Source organism: Netta rufina (genome assembly GCF_964035555.1).
Source record: "Netta rufina genome assembly, chromosome: 1".
Classification (NCBI taxonomy): Eukaryota; Metazoa; Chordata; class Aves; order Anseriformes; family Anatidae; genus Netta; species Netta rufina.
This window is the reverse complement of record NC_140123.1, coordinates 65,364,115-65,384,887: the sequence shown is the minus strand read 5'-3', so window position 1 is coordinate 65,384,887 and position 20,773 is coordinate 65,364,115. Positions and strand designations below refer to the sequence as shown.

Genomic DNA, 20,773 nt, shown 5'->3' with positions numbered 1-20,773 from the left:
TGTACTCAGCTCTGGTGAGGCCGCACCTCGAGTACTGTGTTCAGTTTTGGGCCCCTCGCTACAAGAAGGACATGGAGGTGCTTGAGCGGGTGCAGAGAAGGGCGACGAAGCTGGTGAGGGGCCTGGAGAACAAGTCCTACGAGGAGCGGCTGAGGGAGCTGGGCTTGTTCAGCCTGGAGAAGAGGAGGCTCAGGGGTGACCTTATCGCTCTTTATAGGTACCTCAAGGGAGGCTGTAGCGAGGTGGGGGTTGGTCTGTTCTCCCACGTGCCTGGTGACAGGACGAGGGGGAATGGGCTTAAGTTGAGCCAGGGGAGTTTTAGGTTAGATGTTAGGAAGAACTTCTTCACTGAAAGGGTTGTGAGGCACTGGAACAGGCTGCCCAGGGAAGTGGTGGAGTCACCATCCCTGGAGGTCTTCAAAAGACGTTTAGATGTAGAGCTTAGGGATATGGTTTAGTGGGGACTGTTAGCGTTAGGTCGGAGGTTGGACTCGATGATCTTGAGGTCCCTTCCCTTCCCTTCCGCCCCTCTCTGACGCCACTTCCGCCCTCAGCCCCGCCCGGCGGCCGGAAGCGGTGCCGGCGGCACAAGATGGCGGCGCAGCGGCGGGGCTGGGCGGGCGCTGTGGCGGCGGAGCGGCCGCTGGGGCGCTCGGCCTCGGAGCTGCTGCTGCACCCGGAGCTGCTCTCGGAGGAGTTCCTGCTGCTCACCCTCGAGCAGGTGGGGCGGCCCCGCAGGGGGGGGCGCGGCCCTGCCCGGGGCCGGGGGGGGGAGGCCGGCCTCGGGCCCCAGCGGTTGCCGTGTGGGAGGTTTTGTCCCAGCCCCTCTCTGGGCTCGCCGGTCGGGCGCACCAGAAGCACTCAGGGAAGAAATAATTAAAAAATAATGTAAAAAAAAAAAGGCAATGTTGTGCTCTGTAGGTTGGATACTTGCTTAAAAGAGGCGTGCAGCCTGAGAGTTGCCCCCCTTGTTTTCATAGGGGCTGCGTCTGAACCCTGCTCCTGTATTTGCTAAAGAATAATTTATCAAACTTTGTGTGTCTGTGAGGCATTATTTACGTACAATAGTAGAGTTACTTGCGGACAGTCGATCTCCTCTGTTAAGGCTGGTGCATGCATACTCAGTGAGCTAAAGGGAACACGTCCTTCAGAGCCAGCAGAGATAATGTTTAACTGCATGCTATTGAAAAATCTGAGTTTGAAAGTGACTTATAGCCCATTTTGAAGCTTCAGTTGATGTACTGGAGTACTGACGTACTTGCTACTGCCTTATCTGCAACATTAGGTGCATGAAACGATCTTCTAAGGCTTTTATGTGAGATCGATCAACTTTGTATGCTCTTGTTCACATAGTTTATGTGCACAACAGTGTACGAATTTTGAGCCCCTATCAGAAGTTATAAAGCATTTCTGCTGCTCACTGGAGCAGCAGAAACTTGACCTGTTTTCAGTGGCCTGTGTTTGCATGACATTACTGTTTTTTTTCTCTTAATAAATTTGGTAGAAGGCACCAACATTTGTTTTTACAACCTTGTGTGTGATCAGAAAGAAAATCTGTGTGCTTTTATAACTGACAGTGACAAAAAGTCTCTCTTAGCAACTCACATGTTGGGAACTGGTGCAGAAGCAGAGTTCCGCATCTGGGAGTTTGAACTGCTTTATGTTCTAGTTGCCTGGTTTTTGGAGGTACAAAAGAGAGCTCTGGCTTTGTAGTTGGATTTAGGGAAATGTTTAAGAGTGCATGAAAACCTTGGTTAACAACAATAGTTCTATCAGAACTTAATTTTCTTGTGTAACTATTTTTATTGGGAAGATTTGCAGGGCTTGCATAGCAGTGGACTGTGGAGATTATCTGTGCAGGCAAAGGTGAGGAACTGCCCTGTGCTGGTCACAGCTAGGTTCAGCTGTCTGACAGCGATGAAAACAGCCCATTGCACACCAAAACTTCAAGCAGTGGTACTTCAACACGTGGTACTGCTCAAATCTGCTTGACAAAGAGTGGCAGCAGCAGGAGGCAAAGAGAGGCCGTGCAGGAGTAGACAGATGAGGAGATGTGAGGAGAATGGAGAAATAGGACTCATGAAAAATTGATTTTGGGGACGTGGCTGGTGATGGGCTCTGGAAAGCAGATGTGCCTCTGAGTGGGCTCCAGCCTGTGGAGGGCTCTTGCTGGAGCAGGAAAAACCTCATGGAGACTGTGATCTGTGGAGAAACCCATTCTGGAGCAGAAGAAAATGAATAAGAATCAAGGAACAGAGGAAGAAAATGTATACGAAGTAAGAAATGGCAGAAAGAAACCATTAAACAAACACACGGGAAACACCTCTCCTCCCTTCCTGGACTCAACTTCTCTTCTTTCTGGTGTGGATTGCTGTCAGTCCTCAGTTCCTTGCACGAGGAAGGAGAGCATCTCTTCACACAGCTCCTCATGCGCCTTCTCCTCTGTCTCCTTTTGTGTCTCCTGTCCCTAGTGGCTCTTGCCCTTTACTAAAGGTATTTCAGCAGCAGCGCCAGGTTCTTCTCTGCTTGGTTGAAGCTTCGGTGTGCAGTGGGTTGTTTTCAGAGTTGTTTTCAGAGTTATCAGCCAGAAAGGGCTGTCACTGGCACAGGGCACTTCCTTGCCTCCCATGGGGGTCGCCCCTGCAGCCCCCTCACCACTGACACCCTGGCATTTATGCCCAATTCACTACTTCAGAATGGCTTTTGAAAATGAAATTTGGCCACTGTTTGTGCTCTGAATGTGTCACAATAATCACTTTTTTTTTTTTTTTCTGTTCCCCACAGAAGAACATCCTTGTCAAAAATGATGTGAAGATGGACAAAGACGGCCTCACTGATCTCTACATTCAACATGCCATTCCGTTGCCTCAGCGTGACCTACCCAAAAGTCGATGGGGGAAAATGATGGAAAAGAAAAGACAGCAAAATGAAACGAAAAGTGAAAATAAAAGGTAATTTGGCTTTCAACGGGATAGATCTGGAGAACTTAGGAAAATGCAGTTAGTTTGGTCTTCATCTGGCTGACATCTAAAACTTGTACAAGTTTTGAACATTGTTACAGTACAGCAGGAATGCTGTCACAGCCTGTGTCAGAAGTGTCGGATCCTCCTACTCCAATAATAGGGAAAAAGGGTGATATTTTTTGTCATCTAAATGTTATTAATACCATCTAGCTTATAGTACTTGCTTTTTATTGCTATGTTTCAAAATAGTTTATCAAGAAATCATTATTGTTTTCACCTTCTAATTGTTAAATAATAATAATCATGTTTACAGTGTTAAGACAAATACCAGTGGCATATTTAACTATGCTTGCTCACTGAACGGGGTTGGTCTGCTGAGTCAGGAATGTATGCTGCAGCAGTTTTGTGTGTCCAGTTAAAAACTAACGCCTCCTTTCTGAAAGTGTTCTGCCTTGTGTTCAAAACCTTTTACGTTTGGATTTGATCAGAAAGCAAAATCTTCCTCGGAAGTTTATTTAACAGGATGTTTTCTTCCCCAAACCTCCTCCCTGCCCAAGACTTTAACTATAACGTGCATGGGTGGCAAATTTGATTTAGCTCCATCAGTAAATGCTAAAGGAAAGGTGGACAGAAATTCTCGTTGTGCTTTTTGCACTATTACAGCTTGTTTCATATTTTCATAATTTCATAAGTCTTACAGAGGTTTCTAACAAGGAAGAACTAAACAAATTCTGGCAAGTGATTTTTTTAAAGCAGTGTCTAGGGTACTGACTTATCTTTTTTTCCTCATGTGCTTAAAAGGTCTGTTTGTAGAGTGGTCCGTTTGTGACTTGAAGATAAAAGCATGAGGTTAGTGTTCAAATAATAAGACACTGTTGGTGTGCTGAAATAGGTGCAAAAGAATTTTTTATCAGAGAACTAAAGATAGCAGGGAGGATGTTTTTGAGAGAAGGCAGCTGTGTTAATTTTTAGATGGGAGAATGGCTTCATCCTTACATCATATGTAGAGTAAGTTTAGGAGCTGTTATTTTGATGCAATAAAACTCAGTAAGGGTCAAACCTATTTTTACTAGGGAAATGGTCAGTAAAAGTAGATGTCTTTAATCCACCACTCTGCTTTTCTTTTCCACTTGCTGCTCCCAGAGAACCAGGAGCAGGCAATCGAATTTCAGCACGTTCAGTAAGTAAAAGTTGCACAGAGAAAACTTCAGTTACAGAATGGTCATGGGAAGAATCATGGAAGTTTGGTGATCTTTGTGGATGTTACAACAGTATGGTTTTCCTCGTAGCTGTGTTTGTCAGCTTAAGGAGAACTGGTGTCGTGCCATTGTGAAGACAAGGAAGTAGACCTTGACGTTCTTGTTTTTCAAAACAAGAAAATCCGTGGCCGTTATGGGGCTGTAAGTTATGTGCAAGTCAGAGATAAACTGAACTAAAAGTACAATTACTTACTCAAAGTCAGATAAGCTGATTCATCATTTGAATAACAGGAGCTGTCTGCTGCATTCCACCGTGGGAAGGCTCTGCTTTCCAGAGTGTGCTCGGGTTACTGTGGGGCTTGGAGATTCTCAGCAGAGCTCAGTGTGTAGTTGCATACCTCTAATAGCTGCAGATAGGAGGTAAAAACACATTAATAACTTCAATTGAAATTTAAAGCTCAGTGTTGAGGACTGTTTAGTTTTACTGCTGGTGATTGCTGGCAAGTCCTAAAAGACTTGCTGAGTTGCAGTATCATGTTATACCTCAATAATATAATGTAATATCTGAGGTGAGAGTTGAAACATCTTATTTCTGAATTTTGAGTCTGCAGGCAATCACACTGAATAAGAACAAATGCACTGTATCCAACCTCAAATGTTTCAGAAAGTATTTGTGTTTAGGGACAGCTATTTTGCAGAAACATCTGTAAGATCATCTCGACTGCTGGAAGGAGGAGGACTGTTTGCATCTCAAAATGTATGCGTAATTTCTGAAGTGCTATGGAGTCTGGAGAATCTCAGCCACAAACTCATTCTCTGGGAGCTCTGTGGCTGTGTGTGCTCTGGGCTGTGGCCTTGGTAGAGCTGATAATTTTTAGGGTGTTACATTAAGTACCAGGCTGGGCTAGACAAGGAACATTTTTTGTTCACTTGTCCTCATGGTCAGGAGCTGTTCCAGAGCTGACTGCATGAGTGATCTGAATAATCATTTGAAAAAGCAGAAACCCTGCTTGCTTGTGTAGAGAAGTTCTTGCTTCCTCTAGCAAATCTTGAGTTCTTCACCATGCACTACATAATAAACATCAGGATTAGAGCATGCCCACCATTATAAGCCTGGCTTATAGCGTGGTTTGAGCACTTCCCCAGAATTTAGGAGATGTGCATTAAAATTTAGGTTTCACAGAGTGCCTTGTGGAAAGGAACGCCATCTCAAACTTTATTTTCAGCTGTTATGGCTTCAGTATCCTCCCTCAGAAGAGTGCTGGTTAACGTAAGTCCTACTCTGAGGCTTTTAAGCATTCTTTACTTGATGTAAATAAAACAAATGTCACACCTCAGGTTCTGTGTTTGTCTGCAAGCCACTTATCTAAAAATTAGATGTGACAATGCTTGATGGTACGGTGTCCAGTTTTCTTTTGGAACTTGCCCAAAGTGCTTCTCTGGGAGTATTACCTGTATTGTATTGTAGCATGTGGTCACCTGTACAAGTGCTACAACTCTAAAATTCAGTAGCGTAGATAACAATCCAGGTAGAATCATAGTTCTTGAATTACTAGTCTTAAAGCTTAACTTAAAAAAAGAAAAAAATCTCCTGAGGGGGGAAAAATACTTTAAATTAAGGAAGGTGACTGAAAAAAGGTATAAAGTCCCCTCTTTCACATAGTTTATAAACTAGTTTTCCAAAAAGGCTGCTGGGGAATGTTTTTTTTTTGTTGTTGTTGTAGTGTTAAGTCTTAGACAAAACCAAAGTGAGCAAAGAGTATCATGCTTTATTTTTGAGGCATGTATCAGCTTTTTAGGCTTTTCAAGTGAAATTGTACTCCTTAATATAACGGATATGTTAAATACTGCTATTGTTTCAGTGAAACCTTATCTACTGTCTGGTTGAACACTCCTTGGAAGCTAGTCATGTTTTGTAGAAGCTCTTCTATAGACCACAGTTATGTAGATACAACCCAAAGAGCTGTCTGATCCCTTAACAAATGTACCAAATGAAATTAAGGTCTCTGTGTCTATCAGTTCTGGGAAGCTGCTGAATAGAAAAAGAGGAGGCTTGTGTGACATGTATTGTTGTGAACAGATAGTAAGGTAGAAGCAAATCTGAAGAAAAGCTGAACTTTCTCTTGCTCTGTGAGCCCCTAAACTGTTACTCCTTTCATTCCAGAAATCCCTGGTCTTGACAGAAATTGTAAACGAGATGTATCATTTCTTATTTTAACGTGTGAAGTTTTCAGCAGCTACTAATCTAATGTTTCAGATCAAACAACTGAAACCTCTACTTGTGGCTTCTTCTAAAGTCTGCAGATATTAATTTGACAATATCGATGTTAGATATGAATGTATTTCTCTGTTGAAAATGCTGTAGTTCAACTTCTATTCCCATGTTTTATAAGCAAGATGGCTAAACAGTAAGTGCGTACTGAAAACTGAAGTTTTTAAACAGGAATATTATGACTTAATGGTGAATCGTTTTTTTATTTGTTAAATCTGAACAGTTCATCTTTGCCATTCTTAAGCAAAACGTTTTAAAACTCTAAATTGATGTAGAGTAAGGTATGATAACTCTTCCTCCCCTTCCCCCTTTCCGTCTTCTGATACTGGTCTTTTAATACGAGCTCGATAATATTCTTTTTTTCATAAATCAGTTGTTACTAAATTGGCCAGCTCTGACTAGACACAAAGGCACAAACTATTCAAAAGACATTAAATCTGCTTAGGGTTCCTGCTCAACAGGTTATTTCAGAAACAAGTATGCATTCTTTTTTGCTTAACGTTTTCATTTCTCATCTCACAGTTCCTTAGGCTGTCTTAACACTTACGATTTTGAATAAGTATCGAACTGGGGAGATTTAGAAGCATCAGAATATTAGATCCTGTTCTTGTAAGGTGGTTCACGCTTTCTCAAATACTTTTTAAATACTTAATGACTTTTAATGTCTTTTGCTATTCATGAAGAGCTACAGTGGTATAAGTTAAGTGTGAAATCTTAGGATGTACAACTGTGCCTGTCTAGAAGGTTCCTCACTCAACCCTCTTTGTTGACCTCCTGCGTGCCCCATACTCTTCCACACATACACACCCACGCCCCTTTGTATTTTGAAATTTTTCCTATTGTTTAAATTTGGGGCAGCTAAGAGTTTAAGGACAGTATTCTGGAACGTAGTTTTACCTTAGGCAAGATTAAAGTCATTTTTACTGCTTATGTCTTGGATATGCTATTTTTGAGTCATCTGGCTTGTGTTTGTGATCATTTTACAATTTGTATTTTCAGTGTTACAGCGGTGGAAGGATTGAGGAAACGGCCATTAATTGTGTTTGATGGCAGTTCAACGAGCACAAGCATAAAAGTGAAGAAGACAGAAAATGGAGCTACCGATCGCCTAAAACCTCCCCCAGCTGGAAGCACCACCAATACTGTTAGGAGATTATCAGCTTCTTCAAATGCCTCATCATACATTTCAGCCTCCAGTTTACCAGAGGACGCTAAGCTGGAAGGGAGGAATAGTGAGGCTAAGCAGAACAATATTTCAAAGACTAATAGCAGTGTATTGGCTAATCTGAAGGCGTACCCTTTGACTCCAGTAGCAGGAGCTACTGTTGTGAAGTTAAAGAGATCTGTTCCAAAAGAAGACTCTGATTTGCCGGTATGTATGTTCACGTACGTTTATTTTTATTGAAAGTTGAAGGAACCAAAGGTAGAGCCTGGTAAGAATTCCCAGGATTATTTTATGTTGGAGTAATAGTACAGTATTTAGAAAGGAGTAGCTGGTTTGGGAGAGACCAGCAGGAAAAAATGAAGTATTTTTTACTTGTTTGTGGGAAGCTTCTGTGTTAGAGGCAGCTCTGCAGAAAACATGCATGTCATTGTAAAATGAGCAAGTAGGTAATATGTAAGGTGGTGCTGGTAGCAGGGTCAACCAAAGCAAACAAAAATAACCCTACTTGTAGGTCTGAGAGAGAGGACAGGCTTTAGAGAACAAGAGCAGCCTGGTCTGTTTTGTAGTAGGGGAGAAAAAAGTGGAATGATAACATTTGTAACAATCACACTTCAATGATTAAGACAAGCTTTCATTTGTCAAAGTGAAGGAGGAGATGTTGAAGGAACTGAAGTGAGATGCTGCAAGCTGTAGCATGTGTCCTTAAAGGAAGAAGGCCATCTGTTTGAAATCTCACATAGGAATTGGCAAGCTAGAGGTAGGAATTGGATGAGAAAATCTGGAGAGCTGCCTAGATTGTGGGTCTGAATGAGAGCAACAACAAACCGTGCTAGTTGGAGTGAGAGGACGAAGGTCGAGTGCTCATTTTGAGCCATGGTGATCTTGCTCAGGTACCTGGGTTTCTATAAGATGATGAGAAGGATGTGCTGAGATCTTGAACAGGAGGGTGCTGTTCTCAAGTAGAAAACTGATCGCTGATTTGTTAATCACAACACTAAATAGTGACCTCTTTTCTGTAAGTTAGATTCAGCTGCAAACGAATCTAGGTAGAGAAGAGATCCATGTTATGGATGGGGCAGAAGGAGGCTGATAAGCCGAAGAGGTGAGAGAAGAACTAAAGCAGGATATGTGACTTCAGAAGGGTCGACCTTTGAAAGTGGAAGTAATGGTGCTGAACACAGCCACAAGTTGAGGAGAAAGATGCAGCAGTATTTGAATGTTGGTGAAGGTGTTATTAGGCTAAGTTCTTGCCAGAGAGCAAGGAGCAGAGCCCAGTAATGGGGCAGCTGCAAGGTAGGGATAAGTCTTACATTTGCACTGTATTCATTCATAATACAAATGTATTAAATAAATGCAAGGGCTCTTTTACGTTTCCAGTGAAATACAGGAGTAATTGGAACAAGTCCAGGCTTCAAAGTAGGAAATCGAGGTATATGATCCTGGCTGAACTGCAGGGGGAGCTTTAGAAATGCAACATGCAGTTACACTGTTACATTGACTGAAATTTTCTCAGGACACCACACCTTATTTCTGTTACTTCAGTATTGCCTCATGTAATATTTTTATTCATCCTTGTTTCTTCCTTTCATTTTTTTTTCCTTCCTTTGCTGTTTTTCTTTCTTTGTTTTTTCCCTGCCCTTCTCTCTTTTTAATTCTTACATAAAGGAATGCAGGTGATATCCTTACTGCATAGCTTGGTAGGTTCCTTCAAAACTCTGCTAAACACAAGCACCTAAACATATCCCTGTTCTCAAAGGCAGCTTTAACAACGAGGGTTTTAATTACAAGTGTCACAGCTGTGGCCCTGAATCAAGTTTATGTTGGAGAGGTGTTTCCTACTACCAATACCACTAACTTATTTAGAACTTCTAACATATTTAGAACTTCTTAACTGGTTAGATCTGAACCCACAGAGCTTTTGAAACTTGCTTGGCATACACCTCTCAGTTTTTTTATATTTTACTTGAATATTTCACGGACATAATGGCGAACACTTAAGTGACACTATATTACTGACACTTGGAAGCCAGGGCTTCTGATACTTGACTTTCTGTCTTAGCCACTGTCCTGGTTTCAGTTAGCACAGAATTAATTTTCTTCCTAGTAGCTGGTGGAATGCTGTGTTTTGGCTTAGAATGAGAAGAGTGCTGATAACACCCCGATGCTTTAATTGTTGCAGAGCAGTGCTTATACTAAGCCAAGGACATCTCAGCCTTTGCTCGGTCCTGCCAACGGGCAGGCTGGGGGGTGCAGTAAGAGCTGGGAGGGGACAGACCCAGGACAGGTGACCCAAACTAGCCAAAGGGGTATTCCATACCATCTGACGTCGTGCTAAACAATATATAGGGGTGGCTAGCCGGGGGGAGGGGGCCGGACTGCTCGGGGTTAGGCTGGGCATCGGTCAGCGGGTGGTGAGCAATTGCATTGTGCATCACTTGTTTGTACATACTATTATTACTTTCGTATTATCCCCATTGTATCATCATTATTATTATTGTTATTATTATTTTTGTTATTTTTTTTTTCCTGTCTTATTAAACTGTCTTTATCTCAACTCACGGGCTTCACTTTCCATTTCTCTCCCCCGTCCCAGAGAGGGAGGGGGGAGGGTGAGCGAACGGCTGCGTGGTGTTTAGCTGCCGGTCGGGTTAAACCACGACAGTCTTTTTGGCGCCCAACGTGGGGCCCGAAAGGTTGAGATAACGGCAGATCTGATCAGAGTGTGTTAAACTAAAATTGGTGTAAGGATTAGACCTGCTTAATAGTCACTTGTCATGATGCTGATTGCTTTAATCACAACTCTGCTGCGCCTGTTTTCCAAATTGAGTATTATAGTACATTATTTTCCGTATTTGCTCTCTGTAGTGTTGTTTCTCCTCTCCGGGCCCTGGTTTCAGACCATTATGGTACTAAGTGTTATAGCAATGGCTTATGAGACGATAAGATATCTGGTCATGACTCTAACTTGGTATTTATACTCAGTAACATCGTGGACTCTGTACTTTGGAAACAGCATCTTGGGAACTATTAGCAATTATACCTATTGTTTTTCTCCATTAGAGAGTCAATCTGTGGAGGGGAAAGGGGAGGATATTTTTCCTTACTTGCTTACTCTCCCTTTCTCCTTCACCACCCCTGTATCCTCCTGGGTCACTCTGCCTTCCTCCTTCACCACCCTCTTATCCCCTGAGCTTGTCACAATAGCTCTCCAAGATATTGAATATTTCTGGAATACTCAGAATACCATAGTCTTGTTGTTCTGCCTCATGAATGCACTTCAGATTCTGCTTAAAGTTAAACAACTACTTATGAAGCTCATCCGGAGATCTGCCCGGAGGCAGTATAGTTGTGGGTGGCAGGGAGTATGGGTGGATATGGGCAGGCATCTAGAGCAGTTGGCACCCCCAGTGTGTTGGAAATTCACCCCTGAACAATGGCAAAATCCTCAAAAACTGGCAGAATGCTTGAAAAAAAGGTGTAATGATTCTGGCAGTTCCAAAGTAACACAAATCATTGTAACGTGCTGGGGCCTGGCTCATGCCTATCGAGCTGCCATTGATACTGCTGTCAACTTAGTGACAGACCCTGCGGCCACTCCAAACCCTGTGACAGATCCAACGGCCACTGTGACCCCTACGGTGGATTCTGCAGCCGCTCCAGTCCCAGCTCCTGCAGCCGCTCCAGTCCCAGCTCCTGCAGCCGCTCCAGTCCCAGCTCCTGCAGCCGCTCCAGTCCCAGCTCCTGCAGCCGCTCCAGTCCCAGCTCCTGCAGCCGCTCCAGTCCCAGCTCCTGCAGCCGCTCCAGTCCCAGCTCCTGCAGCCGCTCCAGTCCCAGCTCCTGCAGCTGCTCCAGTCCCAGTTCCTGCAGTCGCTCCAGTTCCAGCTCCGGCCGCTACTCCAGTCCCAGTTCCTGCAACTGCTCCAGCTCCAGCTCCTGAAGCCGCTCCAGCTCCAGCTCCTGCAGCTGCTCCAGTCCCAGTTCCTGCAGTCGCTCCAGTTCCAGCTCCGGCCACTACTCCAGTCCCAGTTCCTGCAACTGCTCCAGTCCCAGCTTCTGAAGCCGCTCCAGCTCCAGCTCCTGAAGCCGCTCCAGCTCCAGCTCCTACTGCTGCTCCAGTCCCAGCTCCTGCAACTGCTCCAGCTCCAGCTCCAGCTCCTGTAGCCGCTACAGCTCCGGTTCCTGCAACTGCTCCAGCTCCTGTAGCCGCTCCAACCCCTGTGGCAGACCCTGTAACAAAGTCAGAGAAACGAGCAGTAGCAGTGCAAGCTGCCCCTGTAGAGAAGGTGAAAATATGGTACAGAAATTCAAGTCGTTTAGAACGCAGAGAGTCTTCTGCCAATCCAGGTAAGGCTTCTGCCAAAACTAAGTATAGAGATGACGAAGATGATGACGACGCTGGGCCGTCAAGGATTCAGGAGGAGGAAGATGAGGATGCCGAAAGAGCAACAGTAACTACCCGAAGCCTAAACGAGCGCGAGCTACGAGATGTGCGAAAAGATTTTGGTCGCTGTATAGGTGAGCAGCTTGTCACCTGGCTGCTCCGGTGCTGGGACTCTGGAGCCAATTGTGTGGAATTAGACGGCAGGGAAGCCAAGCGGCTGGGATCCCTTGCTCGAGACGCCGGCATTGACAAAGCAATTGCAGATGGAGCACGACCCACCAGCCTCTGGAGGCGTCTCCTCTCAGCTGTGAGGGAAAGGTATCCCTTCAAGGAAGATATTTTATGTCTACCAGGCAAGTGGACCACTATGGAGAAGGGAATCCAGTACCTGAGGGAATTAGCCGTACGGGAAGTGATTTATGAGGATCCAGACCTCAATCAAACATCCACAGATCCAGATGAAGTCAAGTGTACACGACCCATGTGGCGGAAGTTTGTACGGAGTGCACCATCATCATATGCCAGCTCATTGGCAATAATGGCCTGGAAAGAGGATGAGGAACCCACAGTGGGTGAAGCGGCTAAACAACTCCGGCAGTACGAAGAAAGTCTCTCCTCTTCCTTACAGGCCTGCGTCTCAGCTGTGGAGAAACTTTCTGAAAAGGTTCACCAACTTGAAGAGAATCTATTGTCCTCCCCACCTGAACCAACCAGTGCCCACCGACCAAAGGAGAACACTTGGGAGAAACTTTCTGAAAAGGTTCACCAACTTGAAGAGAGATTATTCTCCTTCGCACCTGTACAAAGCAGTGTCTCAGCTGTCAGGGGTAGGCGTTCACCCACACAAGGAAGACGATATGGTGGGTACTCACCCCGTGCCACCCTGTGGTTTTACTTACGAGACCATGGAGAGGACATGAGAAAGTGGGATGGAAAATCTACCGCGACCCTAGAGGCACGGGTACGTGAGTTGCAAAAGAAAACAATCAGGAAAAAGGGATTCTCCGAAAAGTTTGCTGCTCCAACTTCCAGCAGACAGTCCTTCAAACACAGAAACGAGGAAGATTCTGACCAGGATTAGGGGGGCCCTGCCTCCAGCCAGGGGGAGGAAAGGGACAATCGAGTTTATTGGACTGTGTGGATTCGATGGCCTGGCACATCACGCGCACAGAAGTATAAGGCTTTAGTAGATACCGGTGCACAATGTACTATAATGCCATCGAGCTATAAAGGACCAGAGCCCATCTATATTTGTGGAGTGACAGGGGGATCTCAGCAGTTGACTGTATTGGAGGCTGAAGTGAGTCTGACTGGGAATGAGTGGGAAAAGCACCGCATTGTGACTGGTCCGGATGCTCCATGTATCCTTGGCATAGACTATCTTAGAAGAGGATACTGCAAGGACCCAAAAGGGTTCCGGTGGGCTTTTGGTATTGCTGCCTTAGAGACAGAGGGCATTAAACAATTATCTACCTTGCCTGGTCTCTCAGAGGACCCCTCTGTTGTGGGGTTGCTGAGGGTCGAAGAACAGCAAGTGCCAATTGCTACCACAACTGTGCACCGGCGGCAATATCGCACCAACCGAGACTCCCTGATTCCCATCCATAAGCTAATTCGTCAATTGGAGAGCCAAGGAGTGATCAGCAAGACTCATTCACCTTTCAATAGTCCCATATGGCCAGTGCGAAAGTCTAATGGCGAGTGGAGACTAACAGTGGACTATCACGGCTTGAACGAAGTCACGCCACCACTGAGTGCTGCAGTGCCGGACATGCTGGAACTTCAGTATGAACTTGAATCGAAGGCAGCCAAGTGGTACGCCACAATTGATATCGCTAATGCATTTTTCTCCATCCCTCTAGCAGCAGAGTGCAGGCCACAATTTGCCTTCACTTGGAGGGGAGTCCAATATACTTGGAATAGGCTGCCCCAGGGGTGGAAACACAGCCCTACCATTTGCCATGGGCTGATCCAGTCTGCACTAGAGCAGGGGGAAGCTCCTGAACACCTGCAGTACATCGATGACATTATTGTGTGGGGTGACACAGCAGAGGAAGTTTTCGAGAAAGGGAAGAAAATAGTCCAAATCCTTCTGAAAGCCGGTTTTGCCATAAAACAAAATAAAGTCAAAGGACCTGCACGGGAGATCCAGTTTTTAGGAATAAAATGGCAAGATGGACGTCGTCAAATCCCAATGGATGTGATCAACAAAATAACAGCTATGTCTCCACCAACTAACAAAAAAGAAACACAGACTTTCCTAGGTGTTGTGGGGTTTTGGAGAATGCACATCCCAAATTACAGTCTGATTGTAAACCCACTCTACCAAGTAACTCGCAAGAAGAATGAGTTTGAATGGGGCCCTGAACAACGACAAGCCTTTGAACAAATCAAGCAGGAAATAGTCCATGCAGTAGCCCTTGGGCCAGTTCGAACAGGACCAGATGTAAAGAATGTGCTCTACACTGCAGCCGGGGAGAACGGCCCCACCTGGAGCCTCTGGCAGAAAGAACCTGGGGAAACTCGAGGTCGGCCTCTGGGGTTTTGGAGTCGGGGATACAGAGGATCTGAGGCCCGCTATACTCCAACTGAAAAGGAGATATTGGCAGCATATGAAGGAGTTCGATCTGCTTCGGAGGTGGTCGGTACTGAAGCGCAGCTCCTCCTAGCACCCCGATTACCGGTACTAGGCTGGATGTTCAAGGGAAGGGTCCCCTCTACGCATCATGCAACTGATGCTACATGGAGCAAGTGGGTTGCACTGATTACTCAGCGGGCTCGAATAGGAAACCCCAGTCGCCCAGGAATATTGGAAGTGATCATGGACTGGCCAGAAGGCAAATACTTTGGGATATCATCAGAGGAGGAGGTGGGTCGTGCTGAAGAAGCCCCACTGTACAACCAGTTGCCAGAGAATGAAAAGAAATATGCCCTGTTCACTGATGGGTCCTGTCGTATTGTGGGGAAGCATCGGAGATGGAAGGCTGCTGTATGGAGTCCTACGCGACGAGTTGCAGAAGCTGCTGAGGGAGAAGGTGAATCGAGTCAGTTTGCAGAAGTGAAAGCCATTCAGCTGGCTTTAGACATTGCTGAACGAGAAAAATGGCCAGTTCTCTATCTCTACACCGATTCATGGATGGTAGCAAATGCCCTGTGGGGATGGTTACAGCAATGGAAGCAAAACAACTGGCAGCGTAGGGGCAAACCTATCTGGGCTGCTGCATTGTGGCAAGATATTGCTGCTCGGGTAGAGAACCTGGCTGTGAAAGTACGCCACGTAGATGCTCATGTGCCCAAGAATCGGGCTACTGAAGAACATCAAAACAACCAGCAGGTGGATCAGGCTGCTAAGATTGAAGTAGCTCAGGTGGACCTGGATTGGCAGCATAAAGGTGAATTATTTATAGCCCGATGGGCCCATGACACCTCAGGCCATCAAGGTAGAGATGCAACATACAGATGGGCTCGTGATCGAGGGGTGGACTTGACCATGGACGCTATAGCACAGGTTATTCATGACTGTGAAACATGTGCTGCAATCAAGCAAGCCAAACGGTCAAAGCCTCTTTGGTATGGAGGACGATGGCTGAAATATAAATATGGAGAGGCCTGGCAGATTGATTACATCACACTCCCTCAAACTCGCAATGGCAAGCGCCACGTACTTACAATGGTGGAAGCAACCACCGGATGGCTGGAAACATATTCTGTGCCTCATGCTACCGCCCGGAACACCATCCTGGGCCTTGAAAAGCAAGTCCTATGGCGACATGGCACCCCAGAAAGAATAGAATCAGATAATGGGACTCACTTCCGAAACAACCTTATAGACACTTGGGCCAAAGAACATGGTATTGAATGGGTGTATCACATCCCCTATCATGCACCAGCCTCCGGGAAAGTTGAACGATACAATGGCCTGTTAAAGACTACCTTGAAAGCAATGGGCGCTGGGACGTTCAAAAACTGGGATACGCATTTGGCAAAGGCCACCTGGTTAGTCAATACTAGGGGATCTACCAACCGAGCTGGACCTGCCCAATCAAACCTGTTACGTACTGTAGATGGGGATAAAGTTCCTGTAGTGCATGTAAAAAATATGCTGGGTAAAACAGTCTGGGCTACTCCTGCCTCAGGAAAAGGCAAACCTATTCGTGGAATTGTTTTCGCTCAGGGACCTGGATATACTTGGTGGGTGATGCAAAAGAACGGAGAGGTCCGGTGTGTACCTCAAGGAGATTTAATACTGGGTGAGAATAGCCCATGAACTGAATTGCACCATGTTAAATAGTATATTATACTGTATGTTATCACTACCATGATTACTATAGGTGACTAATTAGAATGTATGGAAAAGAGTGTAACCGGAGCATGACATAAATGGTATGGAATAAGGGGTGGATAGATGTCCTGGTTTCAGTTAGCACAGAATTAATTTTCTTCCTAGTAGCTGGTGGAATGCTGTGTTTTGGCTTAGAATGAGAAGAGTGCTGATAACACCCCGATGCTTTAATTGTTGCAGAGCAGTGCTTATACTAAGCCAAGGACATCTCAGCCTTTGCTCTGTCCTGCCAACGGGCAGGCTGGGGGGTGCAGTAAGAGCTGGGAGGGGACAGACCCAGGACAGGTGACCCAAACTAGCCAAAGGGGTATTCCATACCATCTGACGTCATGCTAAACAATATATAGGGGTGGCTAGCCGGGGGGAGGGGGCCGGACTGCTCGGGGTTAGGCTGGGCATCGGTCAGCGGGTGGTGAGCAATTGCATTGTGCATCACTTGTTTGTACATACTATTATTACTTTCGTATTATCCCCATTGTATCATCATTATTATTATTGTTATTATTATTTTTGTTATTTTTTTTTTCCTGTCTTATTAAACTGTCTTTATCTCAACTCACGGGCTTCACTTTCCATTTCTCTCCCCCGTCCCAGAGAGGGAGGGGGGAGGGTGAGCGAACGGCTGCGTGGTGTTTAGCTGCCGGTCGGGTTAAACCACGACAGCCACAGTTTGTTGTCCGGTTTAGTACAGGTAAGTTCAGTCATATGCCTTGGTTAACGTGGGTCAAAAAAGTTTGAAATTAGGTAAGTGTGTCCAATGGATGTTACTTAACTGTCTGAAATTATAGAATTCAGTATTGAATAATAACACTGGCAGGAAGAAGCAGTACACTTGGCTTATGGCCGAATCATAGAACCATAGAATCATTAAGGTTGGAAGTGACCTCCAAAATCACCTGGTCTAACCATCCCCCTACCGCCAATGTCACCCACTAACCCATGTCCCTAAGCACCACGTCCAGCCTTTCCTTGACTCCAGGGACAGTGACTCCACCACCTCCCTGGGCAATTCTTTCCAATGCCTGTAGCCTATGAAGCCTGGTATATTTTTAGTATAATAATAGTAATGACAACTGCCTTTTCAGTAAAGTGATTGGGTTTTGACTTCCAAGAAAAAATGAAGTTTTTGTGCAGAATAGCACAGAATTATCCTTCTGATTAATTTGTTACAACCTCTCAGTGGCTAAGACACCCAGGACTGCTGTCAGCTGCTACCTCTTTAGCTCCTAAGGAGAAGAGAGATCTCTAGGTCATGCCAAAACTAGTTTTTCAAAATGATCTGGAAAAGTCATGTAGCTGTGTTTATTCTCTTTGTGTGAACTATTAAAGCCCTAATTTCTCAGATATTTTTCTTATTTTAGATGATGAAAGGTATTTATTTCACTGCTTAAATCTCCCATCGTTTTACTTTAGGCTTGCTTAGTGTTTTCTGGCTTCTTGGAGGGGAGGAGCGGGGATTGAAAGAGGCTTCAGCAATTATTTTACATTTTTATATAGGTCATTACAAAGCAAGACCTACTTTTCCTTTTTTTTTACTGACATTTTCTGTTTAATGACAGTGAATTGATTTTCTAATTCTGTTGATTATTTTCTTTACACAATCTTATTTTAGAAAGTATTGTAAGAAGACAATTTAAAGGAACTTTAAAAGGGTGTTCTAAAGCTCTAATGTGTGCCTGTTAACTTCTGTCTAACTCATTTAGGGATTAAGGAAAAGCAAAAGATGTATGTGATTTGCATGTAGTTAAATTAATGGGCTTTATTTCCTTCTTCTCTATCTCTGTGATATTCAACTTTCTCCACAAGATGGCAATAGAAAGCTGCATAGTAGCTGCGTACAGCAATAGTACTAGGTTTGAACATTTCAAGTTAATGATTAATATCAACTTGGTGCAATATATCTAAGAATGCTTGTATGTTTTCTTCTGTTGCAGAATGACCTAAAGCCTACGGAAGCAAAAAAGAAAATCCAGCATGTTACATGGCCATGAAGTAGCTAGCGGTGCTCCAAACATAAATGTTACTTCCATGTTTTCAAACAGATAAGTCATATTTGAACAGTTTAGGTACTCTTCTTTTTAAACCTTACAGGGATTCAGATTGCTGTGAAGTTTTAACAAGTTTAAAGGTTCCCTGTTGTAAATCTGGAGTCATTATCACCAGTCACCTTAAGAGTGTCTACTATTGTACACCAAACAGTTTATTCCCTCTTTAAAAGGTGGTAATATTACATTACACCAAACCCTCCACTTTTAGTTTTCAAGATTATTATAGTTCATCTCCTGCGTGTCCTTACAAATCACATGCATAAATATTCTTGATTTGTTTTCAGTAAGATTCAGTTCTGTTCCACTTCTGGATAAATAGTTAAAATAGTTATTGATATTCAGAGCGATCCCAGGAGCCTTCTTGGCTTCATGAAGATAGCTAATTTAGATGAGAAAACTGACTATTCTGCTGATAAGCTATTCTGAGACACTTTTTTTTTTTTCTCCTTTTTGTTGCACAGAACATGAGTGTAGAATTTACAGGGCAGGTTAAGTTGGTAATAAGAGATGAACTATTTAACAGCATTACTTCAAATTGAAGTTTCTCTTATTGACTTATGAGATAAGAAATGCACAGACGGAAGGCTGTCTGATACGAATCTTTGAGAGGAAGTAGCGAATGGATTAGTGCCATGTTCTCTAATACTCACAGGCATATTTTCTACACATGTAAGTGTAAAAATGTGCCGATATAGCAGATTTGCTTGTTTTCCTGGTTATAATCATGCTCATAAAATATGGGGAAAACCTGTGGAATTCAGGCCAGTGCTTTCTCAGCTTACAAACAGTTGGAGAGGGAAAGGGTCAGGAAGACTAAGTACCACCTTGAGAGCATTAGTGTATGTAGTTGCACTCTTAAAAAATACATATTTTGTTCTCTTCCCTTCGTATGATCATTTAAGGTGGATGTTGGTTTTCTGTGAAACTTGAGGTTTTACCTGGTTTATTGGTAGTGCCTTATAAGGCAGGCATCCAGTTAAGTTGATGGCAACTTTTTTATTAAATCTCAGTGGCTCAGGATGAAGCCTGATCCATTTTAAATATATGGATGGTAGAAAACAATAGTACTTCCAGACTTAGTAAAACATAAACAAAAAATCTACTTCTGAATCCACTTAGCTAACTCACTAAAATAAGCTGTCAGTAGTGATCTGAAGGCTTGTTTACATTTTTTTTAATTGGTTAGTACTGAAACCAAAAATTGTAGCTTAATTCATTACTGACAGTTGTCCGTTCACTGTTGTGACATAAAAGGCACTTCTTGAATGCTGTAAAATGGTAAGAATGTGTGTTTTGAAATATTGTGTGCTGTTTCCCTTTTACTAAACACTTGTGCAGTTTTTGTACTTGAGTACAGCAAACTTTAACGTAATGTACATTTTGTATGTAAAGAGTTGTCTTTTAAGTAGCCTTATCCTATTTAAATAAATTCAATTAAAAGCAAACCAAGTAGTTCTGACTTGTTTTTACGATGTAATTAGACCGGTCCATTTTATGCAGTTACATTTCAGTGGAATTCAAGTGACTAGAACTTAAGAAATACTTACAGGGTAGAAGGCTCTGTGGCTACTTTTGAGTTTTAACAGTGTTTTTTTACCACGTGAAGTGTTGCTCCTTGCACTAGTGTAACTGGCAGAAGTTCTGTTTTCTGGGTGGCTTTCTTGGCAGTGGTTTAGAGCCTAGGTTTTATTTTGTTGTAGTTCCAGTTGCTGGAAGAGTATGTGTGTGTGTCGTACCGTTAAGGAGTGCTTTGCAGAGTTGTACTGGAATGACAGCCTGATGCTGCTGGTGCATGGTAAGAGTCTTGTTTTAAGGCTCCTGCGCTTTCCAGCTTTGCCACATTTCACCTACCTTTCCCCAAAGCTGGGACCATTTTACTTTCTGCTGTAACCTTTTTTGCAGGGTGCAAGCCATGCTCTCCTTACTGCCCTACGCTGCTGCTTTAGATAGCAGCAGTCCTTCTCTCAGCAAAGTACTAGCGTGGAGCTGCAGTGTGCTGGGAGACCGGCAGGACCGCAGAAGAGGCTAAATGAGGTGGGCGCTCTCTGGCTTTAGGGGGTGTGGATGTAAGGATGGATGTTCTTGACTGCAGCCTTCATCACAGAACGAAGTCACTACAGGACAGATTTTAATTATCTGGTGAGATCAGGTTAGGAGGGTGTGCACTTCAGAAATAGCAGACAGCAAAGTTCTTCAAACTGTACAGGAAACCAAGTCTGATCCAATGCAACTATGTAGCTTGTTGAATTAATGAGAGAGGAAAGACCTGTGACTACTGTACACTTGGTGAAAAAAAAAGATGAATTTAAGAATGGTGGCAGGAACTAGGAGCAAACTTACCTTCCCCAGTTACACGCAGCAAGTACACTCCTAATTCTGCTTTGCACATTTGAAGATCATTGA

At 44.1% G+C, this 20,773-nt stretch overlaps 1 protein-coding gene across 1 annotated transcript; it reads left to right on the top strand.

The window, feature by feature from the left end:
• The first annotated feature begins 586 nt into the window (after positions 1-586).
• Positions 587-19,815, top strand: LOC311208832 (ashwin). The gene is made up of 4 exons (XM_084285813.1): positions 587-721; positions 2,785-2,951; positions 7,434-7,806; positions 18,257-19,815. The coding sequence occupies exons 1-4, from the start codon at positions 593-595 to the stop codon at positions 18,311-18,313; spliced, it is 726 nt and encodes a 241-aa protein (XP_084141939.1). The 5' UTR covers positions 587-592; the 3' UTR covers positions 18,314-19,815.
• The last annotated feature ends 958 nt before the right edge of the window (positions 19,816-20,773 follow it).